Source organism: Scyliorhinus torazame, chromosome 22 (assembly GCF_047496885.1).
Source record: "Scyliorhinus torazame isolate Kashiwa2021f chromosome 22, sScyTor2.1, whole genome shotgun sequence".
Lineage (NCBI taxonomy): Eukaryota > Metazoa > Chordata > Chondrichthyes > Carcharhiniformes > Scyliorhinidae > Scyliorhinus > Scyliorhinus torazame.
In genome coordinates this window covers 37,918,204-37,939,917 of record NC_092728.1, presented here as the reverse complement: position 1 = coordinate 37,939,917, position 21,714 = coordinate 37,918,204, and the positions used below count along the sequence as shown (strand labels likewise).

The window sequence follows — 21,714 nt, the reverse complement described above, 5'->3', positions numbered from 1 at the left end:
TCAGAGGACCAAAAGTGTCCCAATGGTTTAGTACAGTGGGCTAAGACAGCTGGCTTGTAATGCAGAACAAGGCCAGCAGCGCGGGTTCAATTCCCGTAACAGCCTCCCCGAACAGGCGCTGGAATGTGGCGACTAGTGGCTTTTCACAGTAACTTCATTGAAGCTTACTTGTGACAATAAGTGATTATTATTATTACCAGGGATCTGGAGCAGAGGGACCTGGATGTTGATGCAAGATCCAGACCAAATTAATCAGCGAGTAGGGGCTGGGAACTCCACGTCGCAACAGGCCTTGGGAGTGGGCGGCAACACATGTGCAATCCAGTGCTTTGGCAATTCCTCAAGTCAAGGGTGGGCCCAATGCACGTGTAAAAAATGGTTGAGGAGGAGAGAGGAGGATGGAAAGACACACCAAGTGGAATGAGGAATGCGATTCTCAGACTTTAATAAAAGAGGTCTTGGGAAGGGAGGGTGAAAGCTAATCTGGCAAGGTGGAATGAATGTATTTATTTTTCAGTGAACACAGAACAAAGAAAATTACAGCACAGGAACAGGCCTTTCGGCCCTCCCAGCCTGCACCGATCCAGATCATTTACCGAAACCGGTCTTCTACTTTCCAAGGATCTACTTCCCTCTGTTCCCCGCCCGTTCATATATCTGTCTAGATACATCTTAAATGATGCTATCGTGCCCGCCTCTACCACCTCCGCTGGCAAAGCGTTCCAGGCACCCACCACCCTCTGCGTAAAAAAACTTTCCACGCACATCTCCCTTAAACTTTCCCCCTCTCACCTTGAAATCGTGACCCCTTGTAATTGACACCTCCATTCTTGGAAAAAGCTTGTTGCTATCCACCCTGTCCATACCTCTCAAAATGTTGTAGACCTCAATCAGGTCCCCCCTCAACCTCAATCTTTCCAACGAAAACAATCCTAATCTACTCAACCTTTCTTCATAGCTAGCACTCTCCATACCAAGCAACATCCTGGGGAACCTCCTCTGCACCCTCTCTAAAGCATCCACATCCTTCTGGTAATGTGGCGACCAGAACTGCACGCAGTATTCCAAATGTGGCCTAACCAAAGTCCTATACAACTGTAACATGACCTGCCGACTCTTGTACTCAATACCCCGTCCGATGAAGGCAAGCATGCTGTATGCCTTCTTGACCACTCTATCGACCTGCGTTACCACCTTCAGGGTACAATGGACCTGAACTCCCAGATCTCTCTGTACATCAATTTTCCCCAGGACTCTTCCATTGACCGTATAGTTCGCTCTTGAATTAGATCTTCCAAAATGCATCACCTCGCATTTGCCCGGATTGAACTCCATCTGCCATTTCTCTGCCCAACTCTCCAATCTATCTATATTTTGCTGTATTCTCTGACAGTCCTCCTCTCTATCTGCAACACCACCAATCTTAGTATCATCTTCAAGCTTGCTAATCAGACCACCTATACCTTCGTCCAGATCACAAACAATCCAGATCATTTATGTATATCACAAATGCCTGTCGATCTTCCTGCCAAAGGCATTTTTAGAGAGATTGAAGGAATGATTACCTCGTTAATATGGGAGGGAAGGTGGCCAGAGATAGAAAGGTGCTGCTACAGAGGGGAAGGCAGTCGGGGGTTGGGTCTTCCGAACCTGATGTATTATTACTGGGCAGCGATTGTGGAGAAGGTGCGGAGCTGAGTCAGAGGGGTTGATTCCCAGTGGGTCAGAATGAAGGAGAGTTTGGGTAGGGGGTTGGGATTGAAGGCGTTAGCGACAGCGCTGCTCCCGATGGCCCTGGGGAAATACTCAGGGAGTCCGTAGTAACAGCATCGTTGAGAATTTGGAGGCAGTTTCACCAGCACTTCAGGTTGTGGGCAGGGCCAAGGGAAATGCCGATTCGGGGGAATCATAGATTTGAGCCAGGGAAGTGGGATGGAAATTATTGGAGATGGGAGGAGAAGGGAGTTAGGGCACTAAAGGATTTGTTTCTAGGGGTTTGGTTTGCAGGATTGAAGGAGCTGGGAGCGAAGTATGGGCTGGAGCAGGGGGAAATGTTTCGATACATGCTGGTTCGAGACTTTGTCAAGAAGGAGATACGGAGCTTCCCGGTGGAGCCGGCCTCCACATTGCTGGAGGAGGTGCTGGCGACAGGGGACTGGAGAAGAGGGTAGTGTCTGCGGTTTACGGGGTTATTTTGGAAGAGGAGAAGGCACTGCTGGAAGGGATCAAAGCAAAGTGGGAGGAAGAGTTGGGAGAGAGGGTATGGAAGAGGGGTTCTGGTTTGAGGTGCTCCGGAGAGTGAATGCCTTCACCTCGTGCGCGAGGTTGGGGCTGATACAGCTGAAGGTGGTATATAGAGCACACCTCACAAGGGCGAGGATGAGCCGGCTCTTTGAGGGAGTAGAAGATGTGTGTGAGCGTTGAGGGGGGGCCCCGCAAACCATGTTCATATGTTTTGGTCCTGTCCAAAGCTGGAGGATTGCTGGAAGGAGGTTTTTAGGGTAATCTCTAAAATGGTGCACGTGAAACTGGACCCGAGCCCCCAGGAGGCCATATTTGGGGTGTCGGACCAGCTGAGGTTGGAAACGGGTGCAGAGGCAGATGCTGTAGCCTTTGCCCCGTTGATCGCCCAAAGGTGGATCCTGTTGGGATGGAGAGCAGCCTCTCCACCCTGTGCCCTGGTGTGGGGTTAAGTTTGAACTGAGGGGAAGGATGGAAGGGTTCTACAATTCATGGGCGTTATTCATTATGCACTTTCAAGAATTGGAAGACATCGAACATTAGGGGGGGGGGGGGGGAACTGTGTATGTTGAGGGTGACTATGGGTGATTCCTGATTCCTCTTTTATTTGATGTTTGTGTTGACATGTGGGTTGTTGTTTGGGGGTTGGTGGGAGGATGGGATTGTTGTTGATATGGGGATTGACATTGTATTTGTTACCATTGATTGTTTATTGGTGGATATAAATTTTGAAGAAAATGTGAAAAAGGAGAATAAAAATATTTTTTAAAAAGAGAGGTCTTGGGAAAAACCATAAAGAGAAGCCAGAGAGACGTAAGAGAACAGCAGAAGGTTAGTGAGTCTGTGCTGAGGTCGAAGATAACCCTTTGGAGAAACATATTCTGTTCCATGTGACTGAAGATCGGACATTGTGCTGGTGTGCAGACTCAGGAATCCAGGCAAACTAAGGAGGCAATTTACTGGCCACGTCCCACTGAAATTGGGACTGGAGGCCTCTCCTGGGATTCCCAGCGGTCATTATGGTTCGCGAGATTGAACAAGATCTCGTGAGACGTTGGGATCTGGATTCCACTCACGATGGGCGTGACCCAAATTCGCAGAGTTAAGTGAGTTTAAAAACTCTGCCGACGTTAGATCAAACCTGCTCCCGGGATCTGCCGAGGAGACCCCAGCCTGGTGCCGATTGGTACTGGTCCCCACAACCGGGAACCAGGTGCAACGGCACTTGGGGGGTGGTCTCCCAGGTGATCGGAGGCACGGGTAGCTGGTATCTGGACTGGGTGACACCCTGGTACTGCTGATGCCACCTGGGCACTTTGGCACTGCCAGCCTGGCGCCCTTGCTGTGCCACCTAGTCAACCAGATTCGAGGGTCCCCAAACAGGTGGGTGGGGTCGTTGGGGGGGGGGGTGTCTAGGGGTCGTGCCGTGGCTGCTCTCTGGAGCTCTTCAATGCAGAAAATGCAGGTAAGTGTGGCCTGGGCGGGGCGTTCCCCATTGAGGCCCGAAAAAAAAGCAGAGTGCCGTTAGATAGCAGGGTTGAACGACCCCTCTACTCCCGCCTAGAATGGACTCTTTTTTTTTGGTTACATCGCGTCCCAAGTCTCAGGAGACAAGATCAAAACCCTGTAATGGGGTCTATCGTTCAGCCCATCTGAAGTGGCATGCCTTTTGGAGAGAATTCCAAGGCTAGATCTTGTATTATGAAGACTGAAATTCCTCATAAGTGAGACAGCGTTTCAACTCACAATGTTTCGTGGTGTCTGGGTGGGTTGCTGAGAAATCCATGGAATCTGCCTCGGTCACAGTTGCCATTTATTGTGCAGTGTGGTGTGTTTGAACACAGTTTGCCTGTTAATTCACATGTGCTGCATATTAACCCTGAGTGTTAGAGTATAAGATGGTTATTGCTAATTATTTTATCTTTCTGACCTTGCATTGTAAATTTTATTTTTGCTTGGTCAAAGCCCGTACAATCCTGTGGCTTTATTCACTGAGCAAGTGTCTTAAATCTCAAACTTTGTCTACTTTCAACAAAAAATTGATGGTCCATAACTGGATCACACCAACCATTTGGGGTCTGCTCCAGGATCGTAACAGTGTACAAGTGCATAAACCATTAAAGGTGGCAGGGCAGATTGATGGACTGGTTATTAAAGCATACAGGATCTTGGGTTTTGTCAATAAGGCATAGAGTACAAAAACAAGGACGTCATGTTAAACTTGTATAAAACACTGGTTCACCCTCAACTGGAGTATTGCGTCCAGTTCTGGGCACCACACTTTAGGAAGGATGTGAAGGCATTAGAGAGAACACAGAAAAGATCCTCGGGAATGGTTCAACAGATGAGGATGTAGTTTGATTGGGACCGTTTGTCTTGGAGAAGAGAAGGTTCAGAGGAGGTTTGGTAGGTTTTCAAAATCTTGGGGGGCTTGGACAGAGTCGATAGGGAGAAACTGTCCCCATTGGTGGAAGGATTAAGAACCAGAGGACACAGAGTGAAGGTAATTGGCAAAAGAAGCATCAGCAACATGAAGAAAAATGTTTTTCGCACAGTGAGTGGTTGGGATCTGCTGCCTGACAATGTGGTGGAGGCAGATTCGATTGTGGAGGATTGGATCATGACCTGAAGAGGTTGTTGTTGCTGGACAATGATGCTAAGAGAATTGTTCTTGTACATAGCTGGCACAGACAAGGCAGCCAGACTGGCCTCTTCGTCTGCTGGAACTACTCTACCATTCTTTACAACTCTCCACCAATCGCCCTCTCCCTTTAAAATCTACCTCAGTGGCTCTAACGACTCTTATGTAGCTTGGAGTCAAATTTTACTTGATAATTGCTTCCGTCTTGGAACGTTTAATTACATTAAAGATGCAAGTTGTTGTTATCACAGTTCTGACACCAACAGCAGTCATGTTAAGTGTATTATTAACAAGGAACCTTGCCTTGGTACTTGGTGCTTACCAATCTGATGGGGAGTGTAGGTAAGGACTCCTGTGGTGAAGATCAAGTATTTCTTGTCTTGCGTTGTTTGCTGTTCTGACAGGAGGGCTGTATCTGCTGGCTTCGTCTTGGCTTGTAGAAAAAGTTGTGCCACTCTGGCTTCTATTTGCCTTTCATCCATCGGGGGTTGTTCCCCGGCAGAGACCACATTCCCTTCCCTCTGCTCACTGTCCAGACTACTCACCATCGCCTCGTCTGGCTTCTCACTCCTCTGCTTCAGCTTGCTGCAAACATCACCCTCACTGTCATTGCCCAGGTCAAACACGCGAGGGGCTGGGCTGCTCAGCTCGTCCTCAGTGTCCAGCAGTAGGTCAGGGCTGTCGTGCCGGCTGCAATCTGCCACCATAACCGTACGAATGGTGCTTGCATTCAAATTCTGCAACTGGAACAGTCTCTTCACCACATTGATATTTTCTGATTCGATATCCTACAGTGAGGGCAAATGAATTGATGAACCATTAGACATGACATAAGAACATAAGAACTAGGAACAGGAGTAGGCCATCTGGCCCCTCGAGCCTGCTCCGCCATTTAATGAGATCATGGCTGATCTTTGTGGACTCAGCTCCACTTTCCGGCCTGAACACCATATCCCCGAATCCCTTTATTCTTTAGAAAGGTATCTATCTTTTTCTTAAAAACGTTTAAAGAAGGAGCCTCAACTGCTTCACTGGGCAAGGAATTCCAGAGATTCACAACCCTTTGGGTGAAGAAGTTCCTCCTACACTCCGTCCTAAATCTACTTCCCCTTATTTTGAGGCTATGAAATGAAAAAAATGAAAATCGCTTATTGTCACAAGTAGGCTTCAAATGAAGTTACTGTGAAAAGCCCCTAGTCGCCACATTCCGGCGCCTGTTCGGGGAAGCTGTTACGGGAATTGAACCGTGCTGCTGGCCTGCCTTGGTCTGCTTTCAAAGCCAGCGATTTAGCCCTGTGCTAAACAGCCCCAGTAAGCCCCCTAGTTCTGCTTTCCCCGACCATTGGAAACAACCTGCCCGCATCTATCCTATCTATTCCCTTCATAATTTTATATGTTTCAATAAGATCCCCCCGCATCCTTCTAAACTCCAATGAGTACAGTCCCAGTCTACTCAACCTCTCGTCATAATCTAATCCCCTCAACTCTGGGATCAACCTAGTGAATCTCCTCTGCACTCCTTCCAGTGCCAATATGTCCATAAATATCTCACAGTCCGTCCAGTCCCAATGGCAACCACTGTCACCCTAACGCTACAGCCCACTCAAAACAAACCACTATGGACACTGGAAATGCATCCTGTTGCATTGATGGGGGACGGTAGAGTTAAGGTGGCAGGTCTCTGAAAGCTGATCAGAACTGGAAGTAATTGGAACTGAACAGCTCAGAAACAACCACCAATAAGGAGTTCAGCCAGAATAAATGTGGAAGCGGATAGGGAATGCCAGCACCTCTGTTATATGGCTAAGCACTGGCGAACACAGGGGTACGGTACTAATGGGTAGAGAGGAGGGCACACAGGCTTTCTTCAGGGGAGGATGGAGGCATGACGGGACACAGTGGGTCCGAGTGTTGAAGATGGAGGTGTCGAGGGACAGTGGATCTGAGTGTAGAGGATAGAGGTGTCGAGGGACAGAGGGTCCGAGTGTTGAGGATGGAGGTGTCGAGGGACAGTGGATCTGAGTGTAGAGGACAGAGCTGTCGAGGGACAGTGGGTCCGAGTATAGAGGATAGAGGTGTCGAGGGACAGAGGGTCCGAGTGTTGAGGATGGAGGTGTCGAGGGACAGTGGGTCCGAGTGTAGAGGATAGAGGTGTCGAGGGACAGAGGGTCCGAGTGTAGAGGATGGAGTGCAGGGGCTGTTTAGTACAGGGCTAAATCGCTGGCTTTGAAAGCAGACCAAGGCAGGCCAGCAGCACGATTCAATTCCCGTAACAGCCTCCCCGAACAGGCGCCGGAATGTGGCGACTAGGGGCTTTTCACAGTAACTTCATTGAAGCCTATTTGTGACAATAAGCGATTTTCATTCATTTTCATTCATTCATTACTTTGAGTACTGAACACAATTATTGAATGAAAGGACCACGTGGCCCTAATGGGTGAATAAGTGGCAGGGATGGGGCAGGGGGAGAAGTAATGAGGTTTTTTGCTGCTTTAACCTATGACTGTCTAAAAACTGACTCCAGGGGCGAAATTCTCCCCCAACGGCGCGATGTCCGCCGACTGGCGCCAGAAACGGCGCCAATCAGACAGGCATCGCGCCGGCCCAAAGGTGCGGAATGCTCCGCATCTTTGGGGGCCGGGCCCCAACATTGAGGGGCTAGGCCGGCGCCGGAGGGATTTCCGCCCCGCCAGCTGGCGGAAATGGTGTTTGTTGCCCCGCCAACTGGCGGAAATGGCGTTTGGTGCCCCGCCAGCGTGGAAATGCGCCGCATGCACGGGAGCGTCAGCGGGCACCGACAGTTTCCCGCGCATGCGCAGTGGGGAGAGTCTCTTCCGCCTCCGCCATGGTGGAGGCCGTGGCGGAGGCGGAAGGGAAAGAGTGCCCCCACGGCACAGGCCCGCCCGCGGATCGGTGGGCCCCGATCGCGGGCGAGGCCACCGTGGGGGCACCCCCAGGGGTCAGATCGCCCCGCGCCCCCCCCAGGACCCCGGAGCCCGCCCACGCCGCCTGGTCCCGCCGGTAAATACCAGTATTGACTTACGCCGGCGGGACAGGCAATTTCTGGGCGGGACTTCGGCCCATCCGGGCCGGAGAATTGAGCGGGGGCTCCCGCCAACCGGCGCGATTCCCGCCCCCGCCCAATCTCCGGTACCGGAGACTTCGGCGGGGGCGGGATTCACGGCGGCCAACGGCCATTCTCCGACCCGGCGGAGAATGCTGCTATTCTCCTATAGGGATCTTATAGGGTTCCAAAGAGTTGCTGAATAAACATCTGTACAACACAGTAAACCATTATAATCTGAACTGCTATGAGGTTAAGAAACGACAGAAGATTTTGATGGAGCTTATGCAAACTCTGAGGTCTGTTAAAAAGGAGACACAGTTTGGTGCAGGGGAGCACAATGATCTTCAGGTATGCTTCCTTCTAAGTGGGTGGTGGGGGTGGGGTTGGTTTGGGAGCGGATGGAGACAGCTTCATGTAGGGGCACCAGTCTGGGGGCATTGATAATGGCACTTCTGCCGTTCCCGCTGGCGGGGTACTCCACCAGCCGGTGGTGGCGGCTTTGAGGATCTGATCAGTGGAAAAGGTACGTTGAAGCAGTGGGAGCATCGGTCTGGTCCCCAATATGTGACAATCACCGGTTTGCCCCGGGGAGCTTGGATGGGGGGGTTTCGAGAATGGCGAAAGGCGGGAATTGAGAGGTTGGGGGACCTGTTCTTAGAGGGGAGCTTCCCTAGCTTAAGGGCGCTGGAGGAGAAGTTTGGTTTGGCAAGAACATAGAACATAGAAAATACAGCACAGAACAGGCCCATCGGCCCACGACGTTGTGCCGAACCTTTGTCCTAGATTAATCATAGATTATCATTGAATTTACAGTGCAGAAGGAGGCCATTCGGCCCTTTGAGTCTGCACCGGCTCTTGGAAAGAGCACCCTACCCAAACTCAACACCTTCACCCAACACCAAGGGCAATTTGGACATTAAGGGCAATTTATCATTGGCCAATTCACCTAACCCGCACATCTTTGGATTGTGGGAGGAAACCGGAGCACCCGGAGGAAACCCACGCAGACACGGGGAGGACGTGCAGACTCCGCACAGTCAGTGACCCAAGCTGGAATTGAACCTGGGACCCTGGAGCTGTGAAGCAATTGTGCTATCCACAATGCTACCGTGCTGCCCTTGAGAACAAATAAATCTACACTATGTCATTTAACCGTAATCCATGTACCTATCCAATAGCTGCTTGAAGGTCCCTAATGTTTCCGACTCAACTACTTCCACAGGCAGTGCATTCCATGCCCCCACTACTCTCTGGGTAAAGAACCTACCTCTGATATCCCTCCTATATCTTCCACCTTTCACCTTAAATTTATGTCCCCTTGTAATGGTTTGTTCCACCCGGGGAAAAAGTCTCTGACTGTCTACTCTATCTATTCCCCTGATCATCTTATAAACCTCTATCAAGTCGCCCCTCATCCTTCTCCGTTCTAATGAGAAAAGGCCTAGCACCCTCAACCTTTCCTCGTAAGACCTACTCTCCATTCCAGGCAACATCCTGGTAAATCTTCTTTGCACCTTTTCCAAAGCTTCCACATCCTTCCTAAAATGAGGCGACCAGAACTGTACACAGTACTCCAAATGTGGCCTTACCAAAGTTTTGTACAGCTGCATCATCACCTCACGGCTCTTAAATTCAATCCCTCTGTTAATGAACGCGAGCACACCATAGGCCTTCTTCACAGCTCTATCCACTTGAGTGGCAACTTTCAAAGATGTATGAACATAGACCCCAAGATCTCTCTGCTCCTCCACATTGCCAAGAACTCTACCGTTAACCCTGTATTCCGCATTCATATTTGGCCTTCCAAAATGGACAACCTCACACTTTTCAGGGTTAAACTCCATCTGCCACTTCTCAGCCCAGCTCTGCATCCTATCTATGTCTCTTTGCAGCCGACAACAGCCCTCCTTACTATCCACAACTCCACCAATCTTCGTATCATCTGCAAATTTACTGACCCACCCTTCAACTCCCTCATCCAAGTCATTAATGAAAATCACAAACAGCAGAGGACCCAGAACTGATCCCTGCGGTACGCCACTGGTAACTGGGATCCAGGCTGAATATTTGCCATCCACCACCACTCTCTGACTTCTATCGGTTAGCCAGTTCGTTATCCAACTGGCCAAATTTCCCACTATCCCATGCCTCCTTACTTTCTGCATAAGCCTACCATGGGGAACTTTATCAAATGTAAAGGGGGAAGGAATTTAGGTATTTACAGGTGCGGGACTTTCTGTGCAGGCAGGTTTCATCCTTCCCACTCCTGCCACGAAGGGGGATCCAGGATAGGGTAGTGTCTAGAGGATGGGTGGGAGAGGGGAGCGTCTCGGACATCTACAAAGAACTCATGGGGGCGGTGGAGACGCAGACCGAGGAGCTGAAGCGTAAGTGGGATGAGGAGCTTGGGGGTGAGATGCAGGATGGCCTGTGGGCAGACGCGTTGAGCAGAGTCAACGCGACTGCAACATGCGCCAGGCTCAGCTTGATCCAATTCAAGGTGATCCACTGGGCCCACGTGACAGTGGCCCGGATGAGTAGATTCTTTGGGGTGAAAGACAGGTGTGTAAAATGTGCGGGAGGACCAGCGAACCATGTCCACATGTTCTGGGCATGTCCAAAGCTTAGGGGATATTGGCAGGGGTTTGCAGACGTCATGCCCAGAGTATTGAAAACAAGGGTGGCAATGAGTCCAGAGGTGGCGATTTTCGGGGTGTCGGAGGACCCGGCAATCCATGAGGAGAAAGAGGCAGATGTTCTGGCCTTTGCTTCCCTGATAGTCCGGAGACGGATACTGCTAGCTTGGAGGGACTCAAAGCCCCCGACGTCGGAGGCTTGGCTAACTTGACATGGCGAGCTTTCTCGGCCTAGAGAAGATTAAGTTCGCCTTGAGAGGGTCACTGTTAGGGTTCGCCCGGAGGTGGCAACCATTCATCGGCTTCTTCGCATTGTTTTTATACTGTTGTTGTTTGTAATGCCAAAAATACCTCATTAAAATTGTTTATTAAAAAAATAAGGTATGCTTCCTTTTAAACTTGCTCACTCCATCCACCTTTTTTTAAAATCAATCTGTCTGTAATACTATACCAAAACACGCAAATCGACATTCACGGATAATATTGCTGGTTAGGTTCACAGAGACGGATGTTTTAGCCAGCTACCAATGTTAGTTGGGGGAAGTGAGATAAGTTAAAGGAGAAATTGTTCAAGAAGAGAACAAGTTCAGCAAGGCAGAGAGCAGTGGTGGGGGATGTTGGCTGTTCAGGCTTGGAAAGAGCACCCCACCCAAGGTCCACACCTCCACCCTATCCCCATAACCCAGTAACCCCAACCAACATTAAGTGCAATTGTGGAAACTAAGGGCAATTTATCATGGCCAATCCACCTAACCCGCACATCTTTGGACTGTGGGAGGAAACCGGAGCACCCGGAGGAAACCCACGCACACACGGGGAGAATGTGCAGACTCCACACAGACAGTGACCCAAGCCGGAATCGAACCTGGGACCTTGGAGCTGTGACGCAATTGTGCTATCCACAATGCTACTGTGCTGCCCCATTCAATGGAACCACGTTTGCATTTCTCCAGTCCTCCAGTGTATCTAATGAGGATTGGAAAATCATCCTCAGAGATCTGCTATGTCCTCTCTGACCTCCTTCAGTAGTCTTGGAAACAATTCATCTGGCCCTGGCGACTTATCAACTTTCAAGGATTTAATCCCTTCGGGCACTTCCTCTCTCTTTATGATTATCCTATTCAGTATCTCAGTGTTCCTCCTCGACTACTATATCTGCATCACCAATGTCCTTAGTAAACACGGAGACTTAAAACCCTTCCAACAGCCTCTGCATCGACACACAAGTTCCCTTCTTCATCTCTGATAGGTCCCTCTTTTTCCTTAACTAACCTTTCACCATTAATATATTGGTAAAACATCTTTGGGTCATTTTTTACTTTACTTGCTAATCTTTCTTCATGCCTTCTCTTTGATTTCCTCATTTCCTCTTTGACTTTGTCCCTGCACTTCCTATACTCACCTAGGCTACCTGCAGTGATTAGTTCTTTATGCTGATTGTATGCTTTCTTATTCTGTTTGATAATAATAATCGCTTGTCACAAATAGGCTTCAATGAAGTTACTGTGAAAAGCCCCTAGTCGCCACATTCCGGCGCCAGTTCAGGGAGGCCGGTACGGGAATCGAACCCGCACTGCTGGCCTTGTTCTGCATTACAAGCCAGCTGTTTAGCCCACTGTGCTAAACAAGCCCCATGATCTTCCCCTGTATTCCTCTAGGAACAGGCCCTTTGGCCCTCCAAGCCTGTACCAGTCATGATACCAACCTTGGCCAAAAGCCTCAGCACTTCCCTGTGCTGTATCCCTCTATACCCATCTTATCCATGTATTTATCAAGATGCCTTTCGAACGCCGTTAATGAATCTGCTTTCACAACCTCTAGGCACGTTCCAGGCACTCACCACCCTCTGCGTAAACAACCTGCCTCGCACACCTCCTCTAAACTTTGCCCCATGGAACTTAAACCAATGCCCACTGGTGACTGACCCCTCCACCCTGGAAAGAGTGCCTGCCCATCCACTCTATCCATGCCCCTCATAATCTTGTAGACGTCTATCAGGTCACTCCTCAACCTCCTTCTTTCCAATGAAACAGTCCGAGTCTATTCAGCCTTTCCACATAACTAGCACCCTCCAGACCAGGCAACATCCTGGAAAGCCTCCTCTGCACCCACGCCAAAGCCTCCACATCCTTCTGGTAGTGTGGCGATTTAACCTCTAGCAGTGCCGACCAGTCCACCTCAGCCAAATCCCTTCTCATTTCTATAAAATTTGCCTTCCCCAGTTCAAAATTTTTACTCTCTGCCCTTTTTCGTGGTAATACTTAATCTAACTGAATTCTGATCACTCTGCCCAATATGGTCACCGACTGTCACTTCACTCCCTTGCCCTTCTTCCTCCCCCATGACTAGAATTGCAGTTCCTCTTGTTGGGTTTGTCATTAATTGGGTTAAAAGATTTTCCTGGACACATTGCATGAATTTTTCTCCCTCAGTTCCCCTTATATTGTTTGATCAACAATTGATATTGGGATTTCCCTCTTGTTATTATAGGCAGAGGTTTGCCTGCATATTTGCTCTTCCATCTTTCCCTTTTGCTATTTCGGGGTCTACAGTATATTCCCAGTAATGTGACTGCCCCTTTTTTATTTCCAAGTTCAACCCTTGTTTGTTGACCTGTTCAGTATATCATCCCTTCTCACAACTGGAACGGATTCCTGAACCATTAGTGCTACTCCCCCTCCTTTTTTTTAAATCTCCCGCTCTGTCCGGCCTGAAAACTCTGTCTCCAGGGATATTGAGCTGCCAGTTTTGCCCCTCCTTTAGTCAGGTTTGCGTTATGACAATGGCATCCTGTTGCCATGTGTCTATCTGGACTCTTACCTCATCCACCTTGTTTGTAATACTCCTTGCATAGAAGTACAAACAGTTTAACCCCCACCATTTTCCCTTGCCGGACACTTTTAAAACTTTGCTTCTCCTATAATTCCAAATCTATCATTACCTCTTCTACATCACTGAGCTCATGTTCTACCTTCAGTGCGGAACTAATCCATGCTCTTTTTATGTTCCATTTCCCGCGAACATGCTGATTCTTGACTGTATAAAATATCCACAGCTAATGCCATTTTATTTCCGAGGAGTCCAAGAGTCCAATCCTGATTGCACACACCCATTCACACCCACAACCCCAACCCCCGTACACACACATATTATTTATATATATATATATATATATATATATACAGAGCCACACACACCTCCTCGTATATATATATATGTGTGTGTATTTATATATACATATACACACACCCATCCCTTCCACACACATATATACATAGAAGATAGGAGCAGGAGGAGGCCTTTTGGCCCTTCGAGCCTGCTCCGCCATTCATCACGATCATGGCTGATCATCCAACTCAATAGCCTAATCCTGCTTTCTCCCCATAGCCTTTGATCCCATTCGCCCCAAGTGCTACATCCAGGGATATTGAGCTGCCAGTTGAATACATTCTTGAATACATTCAAAGTTTTAGCATCAACTACTTCCTGTGGTAATGAATTCCACAGGCTCACCACTCTTTGTGTGAAGAAATGTCTCCTTATCTCGCTTTGAAATGGTTTCCCCTGAATCCTCAGACTGTGACCCCTGGTTCTGGACACACACATCATTGGTAACATCTTCCCTGCATCTACCCTGTCTAGTCCTGTAAGAATTTTATAAGTCTCTATGAGATCCCCCCTCATTCTTCTGAACTCCAGCGAGAACAATCCCAACCCAGTCAATCTCTCCTCATATGACAGTCCCGCCATCCCTGGAATCAGTCTGGTAAACCTTCGCTGTACTCCCTCTAGAGCAAGAACATCCTTCCTCAGAGAAGGAGACCAAAACTGCACACAATACTCCAAGTGTGGCCTCACCAGGGCCCTGTACAATTGCAGCAACATATCCCTGCTTCTATACTCGAAACCTCTCGCAATGAAGACCAACATACCATTAGCCTTCTTTACTGCCTGCTGCACCTGCATGCTTACCTTCAGCGAATGGTGCACAAGGACACCCAGGTCCCGCTGCACACTCCCCTCTCCCAATTTACAACAATCCAGGTAGTAATCTGCCTTCCTGTTTTTGCTTCCAAAATGAATAACCTCACACTTATCCAAATTATTCTGCATCTGCTGTTGGTTTGCCCACTCGCCAACCTGTCCAGATCTTGCTGTAGGATCCCTGCATCCTTGTCACAATTCACCCTCCCACCTAATTTGGTATCATCTGCAAACTTTGAGATGTTACATTTTGTTCCCTTATCCAAATCATTAATATATATTGTGAATAGCTGGGGTCCCAGCACCGATCCCTGTGGTACCCCACTGGTTATTGCCTGCCAATTTGAAAAGGACCCATTAATCCCAACTCTTTGTTTCCTCTCTGCCAACCAGTTTTCTATTCACCTCCTTACATTTCCCCCAATCCCATGCGCTTTAATTTTGCACAATAATCTCTGGTGCGGGACTTTGTCAAACGCCTTCTGAAAGTCCAAATATACCACATCGACTGGCTCCCCCTTGTTGACTGTACTGGTTACCTCTTCAAAGAATTCCAACAGATTTGTCAAACATGATTTTCCCTTCATAAATCCATCCTGACTCTGAATGATCCTGCTTTCTAAATATTCCGCTATTCAAGCATTTTCCCCACTACCGATGTTAGGCTTACTAGTCTATAATTCCCTGCTTTCTCTCTACCTCCCTTTTTGAATATCGGAGTGACGTGAGCTACCCTCCAATCTGCAGGGACAGTTCCAGAGTCTTTAGAATCCCAGAAGATGACCACCAATGCATCCACTATTTCCAGAGCCACCTCTTTAAGCACTCTGGGATGCAGATTCTCAGGCCCCAGGGATTTATCAGCCTTCAATCCCATCAGTTCTTCCCTCTCACTAAACCTTTCATTCTCCAACATTTCTGGGATCTGATTTGTGTTCTCATTTGTGAAGACAGAACCAAAGTATGTATTCAATTGCTCAGCCATTTCTTTGTCCCTTATTATGCATTCCCCTGTTTCTGTCTGTAGGGGCCCTACATTTCTCTTTACCAATCTCTTTCTCTTCACATATCTGTAGAAACTCTTAGTATCAGTCTTTATGTTCCCTGCAAGCTTCCTTTCGTACTGTACTTTCCCCTTCTTAATCAATCCCTTCGTCCTTCTTTGCTGAATTATAAACTGCTCCCAATCCTCAGACCTATTATTTTTCTTGGCCAATCTGTATGCTTCTTCCTTGTATCGGATACTATTTCTAATTTCCTTTGTAAGCCATGGATTGGCCCTCTTACCCCCTTTGCTTTTGTGCCAGACAGGAATGAACAGTGGCTGTAGTTCCTTCATGCGTTCCTTGAATGTTTGCCATTGTCTATCCACTGTCACCCCTTTAATTAACTCTCCACATCTTATCAAGGCCAACTCCCGCCTCATATCTTCATAGTTCCCTTTATCAAGATTCAGCACCCTCGTCTCCGAATCAACGACTTCACTCTCCATTTTGATTTAAAAATTCTATCATGTTATGGTCGCTTATCCCCAAGGGGTCTCGTACAGCCAGATTGGCAATGATTCCCTTCTCATTACACAGTATCCAGTCTAAGATAGCCTGCTCTCTAGTTGGTTCCTCCACATATTGATCAAGAAAACCATCCCGTATACACTCCAGGAATTCCTCCTCTACGGCATTGCGGCTAATTTGCTTTGCCCAATCTATGTGAAGATTAAAATCACCCATGATCATCGATATTCCCTTCTTACATGCATCATTAATTTCTTGTTTAATGCGATTCCCAACCTCACCAGTGCAGTTTGGGGGTCTATATATGACACCCAATAATGTTTTTTGTCCCTTGGTATTTCTCAACTCTACCCATACAGATTCCACATTGTCAGAGCTAATATCCTTTCTCACTATTATGTTAATTTCCTCTTTAACCAGCAGTGCCACGCCACCACCTTTTCTTTTATGTCTGTCCTTCCTAAATACTGAGAACCCTGGCACATTCAGTTCCCATCCCTGTTCACCCCGAAGCCATGTCTCCGTAATCCCAATTATACCATACCCATTTATATCTATCTGCGCGATTAGTTCATCCACTTTATTGCAAATGCTCCGTGCATTAAGGCACAGAGCCTTTAAGTTTGTCTTTTTCACAATGCTTGTCTTGCTCCCAATATTTTTCTCTACTGCCCTGTTTGAATTTTGTCCTTGGTTTCTCCACCTATCACTTTTCTTATTCACTTTTCTACCTCTTGCTTTTGTCCTTGCTCCCTCTTTCTCTGACTCCTTGCGTAGGTTCCCATCCCCCGGCATATTAGTTTAAACCCTCCCCAACCTCTCTAGCAAATAGCCCCCCCTAGGACATCAGTTCCAGTCCTGCCCAGGTGTAATCCATCCAGTTTGTACAGGTCCCACCTCCCCAGAACCAGTCCCAATGCCCCAGGAATCTGAAACTCTCCCCCTGACACCATCTCTTCAGCCACGTATTCATCCTATATATCCTGACATTTCTACTCTGACAGCACGTGGCACCGGTAGTAATCCTGAGATCACTACCTTCGAGGTCCGATTTCTTAACTTCCTTCCTGCTTTTAGGATCTCATCTCTTTTTGTACCGATGTGTACCACAACCACTGGCAAACCCTCCCTCTCCAGAATGTCCTGTACCCGCTCCGAGACATCCTTGACTCTAGCACCAGGGAGGCAACATACCATCTTGGAGTTTCGTTTGCGGCCACAGAAACGCCTGTCTATTCCCCTTACAGTTGAATCCCCTATAACTATTGCACTGTCACACTTATCACCCCTCCCCTCTGCAGCAGAACCAACCGTGGTGCCACAAGTTTGGCTGTTGCTGTTTTCCCCTGAGAGGCCATTCCCCTCAACAGTATCCAAAACGGTATATCTGTTCTGCATGGGAATGGCCACAGGAGATTCCTGCACTACCTGCCTTGCTCTCTTGCTCAGACTGGTGGTCACCCATTTCCTTCCTGCCTGCGGTGTGACCACCTCTCCATGTGTGCTATCCACAATACTCTCCGACTCGCGGATGCTCCACAGTGTCTCCAGCCGCTGCTCCAGCTCTGAAACTCGAGCTTCCAGGAGCTGTAACTGGAGACACTTCCTGCACACATGCTGATCCTGGGGACTGGAACTGTCCCCAGCCTGCCACATGGAGCAAGAGGAGCAGACCTGGAGCTGTCCTGCCATGAATTATTCCTTTAAATTAAACCTTTGAAATTAAACTTTAGAAAGATGTTTTTGTGTCAGATTAAATCCAATCCCCGTATACTATTAAATTAGATTTTTTTTTAAAACTGTGTATTTTTCCCTCTTGATTTGACAACAAATTAAAAAGTTATTTAACTGAAATTAATAAAGTTATTTCAAACAACTTAAAAATAGTAATTTAAATCAACACAAAATTGTTATTTAAGTCAAATTTCAAAAAATAAAATAAAAATAATAATTCAAATCAACAGTAATCTCAGTCAAATCAAAACTAGCATTTAAATCAGTAACTCCAGATATCCAAATATGGCCCATTATGCCTTTCAGCCAATCAGGTCACAGTCTCGTGTGACATCACTTTACTAGATTTTTTTCAATTTTGAAACAAATAAAAAGCTGTCTTACCCGAGAGCGTTCTTTACTGAAGTCTCACCCTCTCCCTCTCTCCGCGCTCTTTACTGAAGTCTCACCCTCTCCCTCTCTCCGCGCTCTTTACTGAAGTCTCACCCTCTCCCTCTCTCCGCACTCTTTACTGAAGTCTCACCCTCTCTCTCTCTCCGCGCTCTTTACTGAAGTCTCGCACTCTCTCTCCTCGCTCTTTACTGAAGTCTCACCCTCTCTCTCTCTCCGCGCTCTTTACTGAAGTCTCGCACTCTCTCTCCTCGCTCTTTACTGAAGTCGCGCCCTCTCTATCTCTCCACGCTCTTTACTGAAGTCTTGCCGTCTCTCTGCGCTCTTTACTGAAGTCTTGCCCTCTCTCACCCTCCATGCTCTTTAATGAAGCCTCGCCCTCTCTCCGCGCTCTTTACTGAAGTCTCGCCCTCTCTCTCCCTCCATGCTCTTTACTGAAGTCTCGCCCTCTCTCTCCACGGTCTTTACTGAAGTCTCGCCCTCTCTCTCTGCGCTCTTTACTGAAGTCTCGCCCTCTCTCTCTGCGCTCTTTACTGAAGTCTCGCCGTCTCTCTCTGTGCTCTTTACTGAAGTCTCGCCCTCTCTCTCTCTCCGCGCTCTTTACTGAAGTCTCGCCCTCTCTCTCCCTCCATGCTCTTTACTGAAGTCTCGCCCTCTCTCCGCGCTCTTTACTGAAGTCACGCCCTCTCTCTCCACGCTCTTTACTGAAGTCACGACCTCTCTCCGCGCTCTTTCCTGAAGTCTCGCCCTCTCTCTCCCTCCATGCTCTTTACTGAAGTCTCGCCCTCTCTCTCTGCGCTCTTTACTGAAGTCTCGCCCTCTCTCTCTGCGCTCTTTACGGAAGATTCGCCCTCTCTCTCCGCATTCTTTACTGAAGTCTTGCCCTCTCTCCGCGCTCTTTACTGAAGTCTCACCCTCTCTCTCCCTCCATGCTCTTTACTGAAGTCTCACCCTCTCTCTCCACGCTCTTTACTGAAGTCTCGCCCTCTCTCTCTGCGCCCTTTACTGAAGTCTCGCCCTCTCTCTCTGCGCTCTTTACTAAAGTCTCGCCCTCTCTCTCCCTCCATACTCTTTACTGAAGTCTCGCCCTCTCTCCGCGCTCCTTACTGAAGTTTCGCCCTCTCTCTCCCTCCATGCTCTTTACTGAAGTCTCGCCCTCTCTCTCCACGCTCTTTACTGAAGTCTCGCCCTCTCTCTCTGCGCTCTTTACTGAAGTCTCGCCCTCTCTCCGCGCTCTTTACTGAAGTCTCGCCCTCTCTCTCCCTCCATGCTCTTTACTGAAGTCTCGCCCTCTCTCCGCGCTCTTTACTGAAGTCTCGCCCTCTCTCTCTCCACGCTCTTTACTGATGTCTCGCCCTCTCTCCGCGCTCTTTACTGAAGTCTCACCCTCTCTCTCTCCGCGTTCTTGGCAAAAGTCTCGCCCTCTCTCCACGTTCTTTACTGAAGTCTCGCCGTCCCTCTCCGCGCTCTTTACTGAAGTCTCGCCCGCTCTCTACCTGCATTCTTTACTGAGGTCTCGCCCTCTCTCTCCGTGCTCTTTACTGAAGTCTCGCTCTCTCTGCGCTCTTTACTTAAGTCTCGCCCTCTCCCTCTCTCCGCACTCTTTACTGAAGTCTCGCCCTCTCTCTCCACGTTCTTTACTGAAGTCTCGCCCTCTCCCTCCACGCTCTTCACTGAAGTCTCGCCCTCTCCCTCTCTCCGCACTCTTTACTGAAGCCTCGCCCTCTCTCTCTCCACGTTCTTTACTGAAGTCTCGCCCGCTCTCTCCCTGCGTTCTTTACTGAGGTCTCGCCCTCTCTCTCCGTGCTCTTTACTGAAGTCTCGCTCTCTCTGCGCTCTTTACTTAAGTCTCGCCCTCTCTCTCTCCGCGCTCTTTACTGAAGTCTCGCCCTCTCCCTCTCTCCGCACTCTTTACTGAAGTCTCGCCCTCTCTCTCCACGTTCTTTACTGAAGTCTCGCCCTCTCCCTCCACGCTCTTTACTGAAGTCTCGCACTCTCCCTCTCTCCGCACTCTTTACTGAAGTCTCGCCCTCTCTCTCTCCACGTTCTTTACTGAAGTCTCGCCCTCTCTCTCCGTGCTCTTTACTGAAGTCTCGCCCTCTCTCCGCGTTCTTTACTGAAGTCTCGCCCTCTCTCTCTCCACGCTCTTTTCTGAAGTCTCGCCCTCTCTCTCCGCGCTCTTTCCTGAAGTCTCGACCTCTCTCTCTCTCCACGTTCTTTACTGAAGTCTCGCCCACTCTCTCTCCACGTTCTTTACTGAAGTCTCGCCCTCTCTCTCTCCGCGCTCTTTACTGAAGTCTCGCCCTCTCTCTCTACACGCTCTGTACTGAAGTCTCGCCCTTTCTCCACGTTCTTTACTGAAGTCTCGCCCTCTCTCTCTCCACGCTCTTTACTGAAGTCTCGCCCTCTCTCTCCGTGCTCTTTACTGAAGTCTCGCCCTCTCTCTCTCTCCACGTTCTTTACTGAAGTCTTGCCCTCTCTCTCCCCGCGCTCTTTACTGAAGTCTCGCCCTCTCTCCACATTCTTTACTGAAGTCTCGCCCTCTCTCTCTCTCGGCGCTCTTTAATGAAGTCTCGCCCTCTCTTCACGCTCTTTACTGAAGTCTCGCCCTCTCCCTCCCTCCATGCACTTTACTGAAGTTTTGCCCTCTCTCTCCACGCTCTTTACTGAAGTCTCGCCCTCTCTCTCTGCTCTCTTTACTGAAGTCTCGCCCTCTCTCACCCTCCATGCTCTTTACTGAAGTCTCGCCCTCTCTCCGCGTTCTTTACTGAAGTCTCGCCCTCTCTCTCTGCACTCTTTACTGAAGTCTTGCCCTCTCTCTCTGCGCTCTTTACTGAAGTCTCGCCCTCTCTCTCTGCGCTCTTTACTGAAGTCTCGCCCTCTCTCTCTGCGCTCTTTACTGAAGTCTCGCCCTCTCTCTCCGCGCTCTTTACTGAAGTCTCGCCCTCTCTCTCCCTCCATGCTCTTTACTGAAGTCTCGCCCTCTCTCCGCGCTCTTTACTGAAGTCCCGCCCTCTCTCTCTCCACGCTCTTTACTGAAGTCTCGCCCTCTCCCCACGTTCTTTACTGAAGTCTCGCCCTCCCTCTCCGCGCTCTTTACTGAAGTCTCGCCCGCTCTCTCTGTGCTCTTTACTGAAGTCTCGCCTTCTCTGCGCTCTTTACTTAAGTCTCGCCCTCTCTCTCTCCGCGCTCTTTACTGAAGTCTCGCCCTCTCTCTCTCCACGTTCTTTACTGAAGTCTCGCCCTCCCCTCCACGCTCTTTACTGAAGTCTCGCCCTCTCCCTCTCTCCGCACTCTTTACTGAAGTCTCGCCCTCTCTCTCTCCACGTTCTTTACTGAAGTCTCGCCCTCTCTCTCCGTGCTCTTTACTGAAGTCTCGCCCTCTCGCTCCGCGCTCTTTCCTGAAGTCTCGACCTCTCTCTCTCTCCACGTTCTTTGCTGAAGTCTCGCCCACTCTCTCTCTCCACGTTCTTTACTGAAGTCTCGCCCTCTCTCTCTACACGCTCT

General features: G+C 48.9%; 1 protein-coding gene across 4 annotated transcripts in view; it reads right to left on the bottom strand.

Annotated features, from left to right (window-relative positions):
* fbxw5 (F-box and WD repeat domain containing 5) overlaps window positions 1–21,714 on the bottom strand; it is a 273,144-nt gene that overhangs the window by 115,182 nt on the left and 136,248 nt on the right. For all 4 annotated transcript variants that reach the window (XM_072488065.1, XM_072488066.1, XM_072488064.1 and 1 more), the window contains exon 6: window positions 5,205–5,670. In XM_072488065.1, the coding sequence (XP_072344166.1) occupies window positions 5,205–5,670 (466 nt within the window). The remainder of the gene's footprint in view (window positions 1–5,204; window positions 5,671–21,714) is intronic.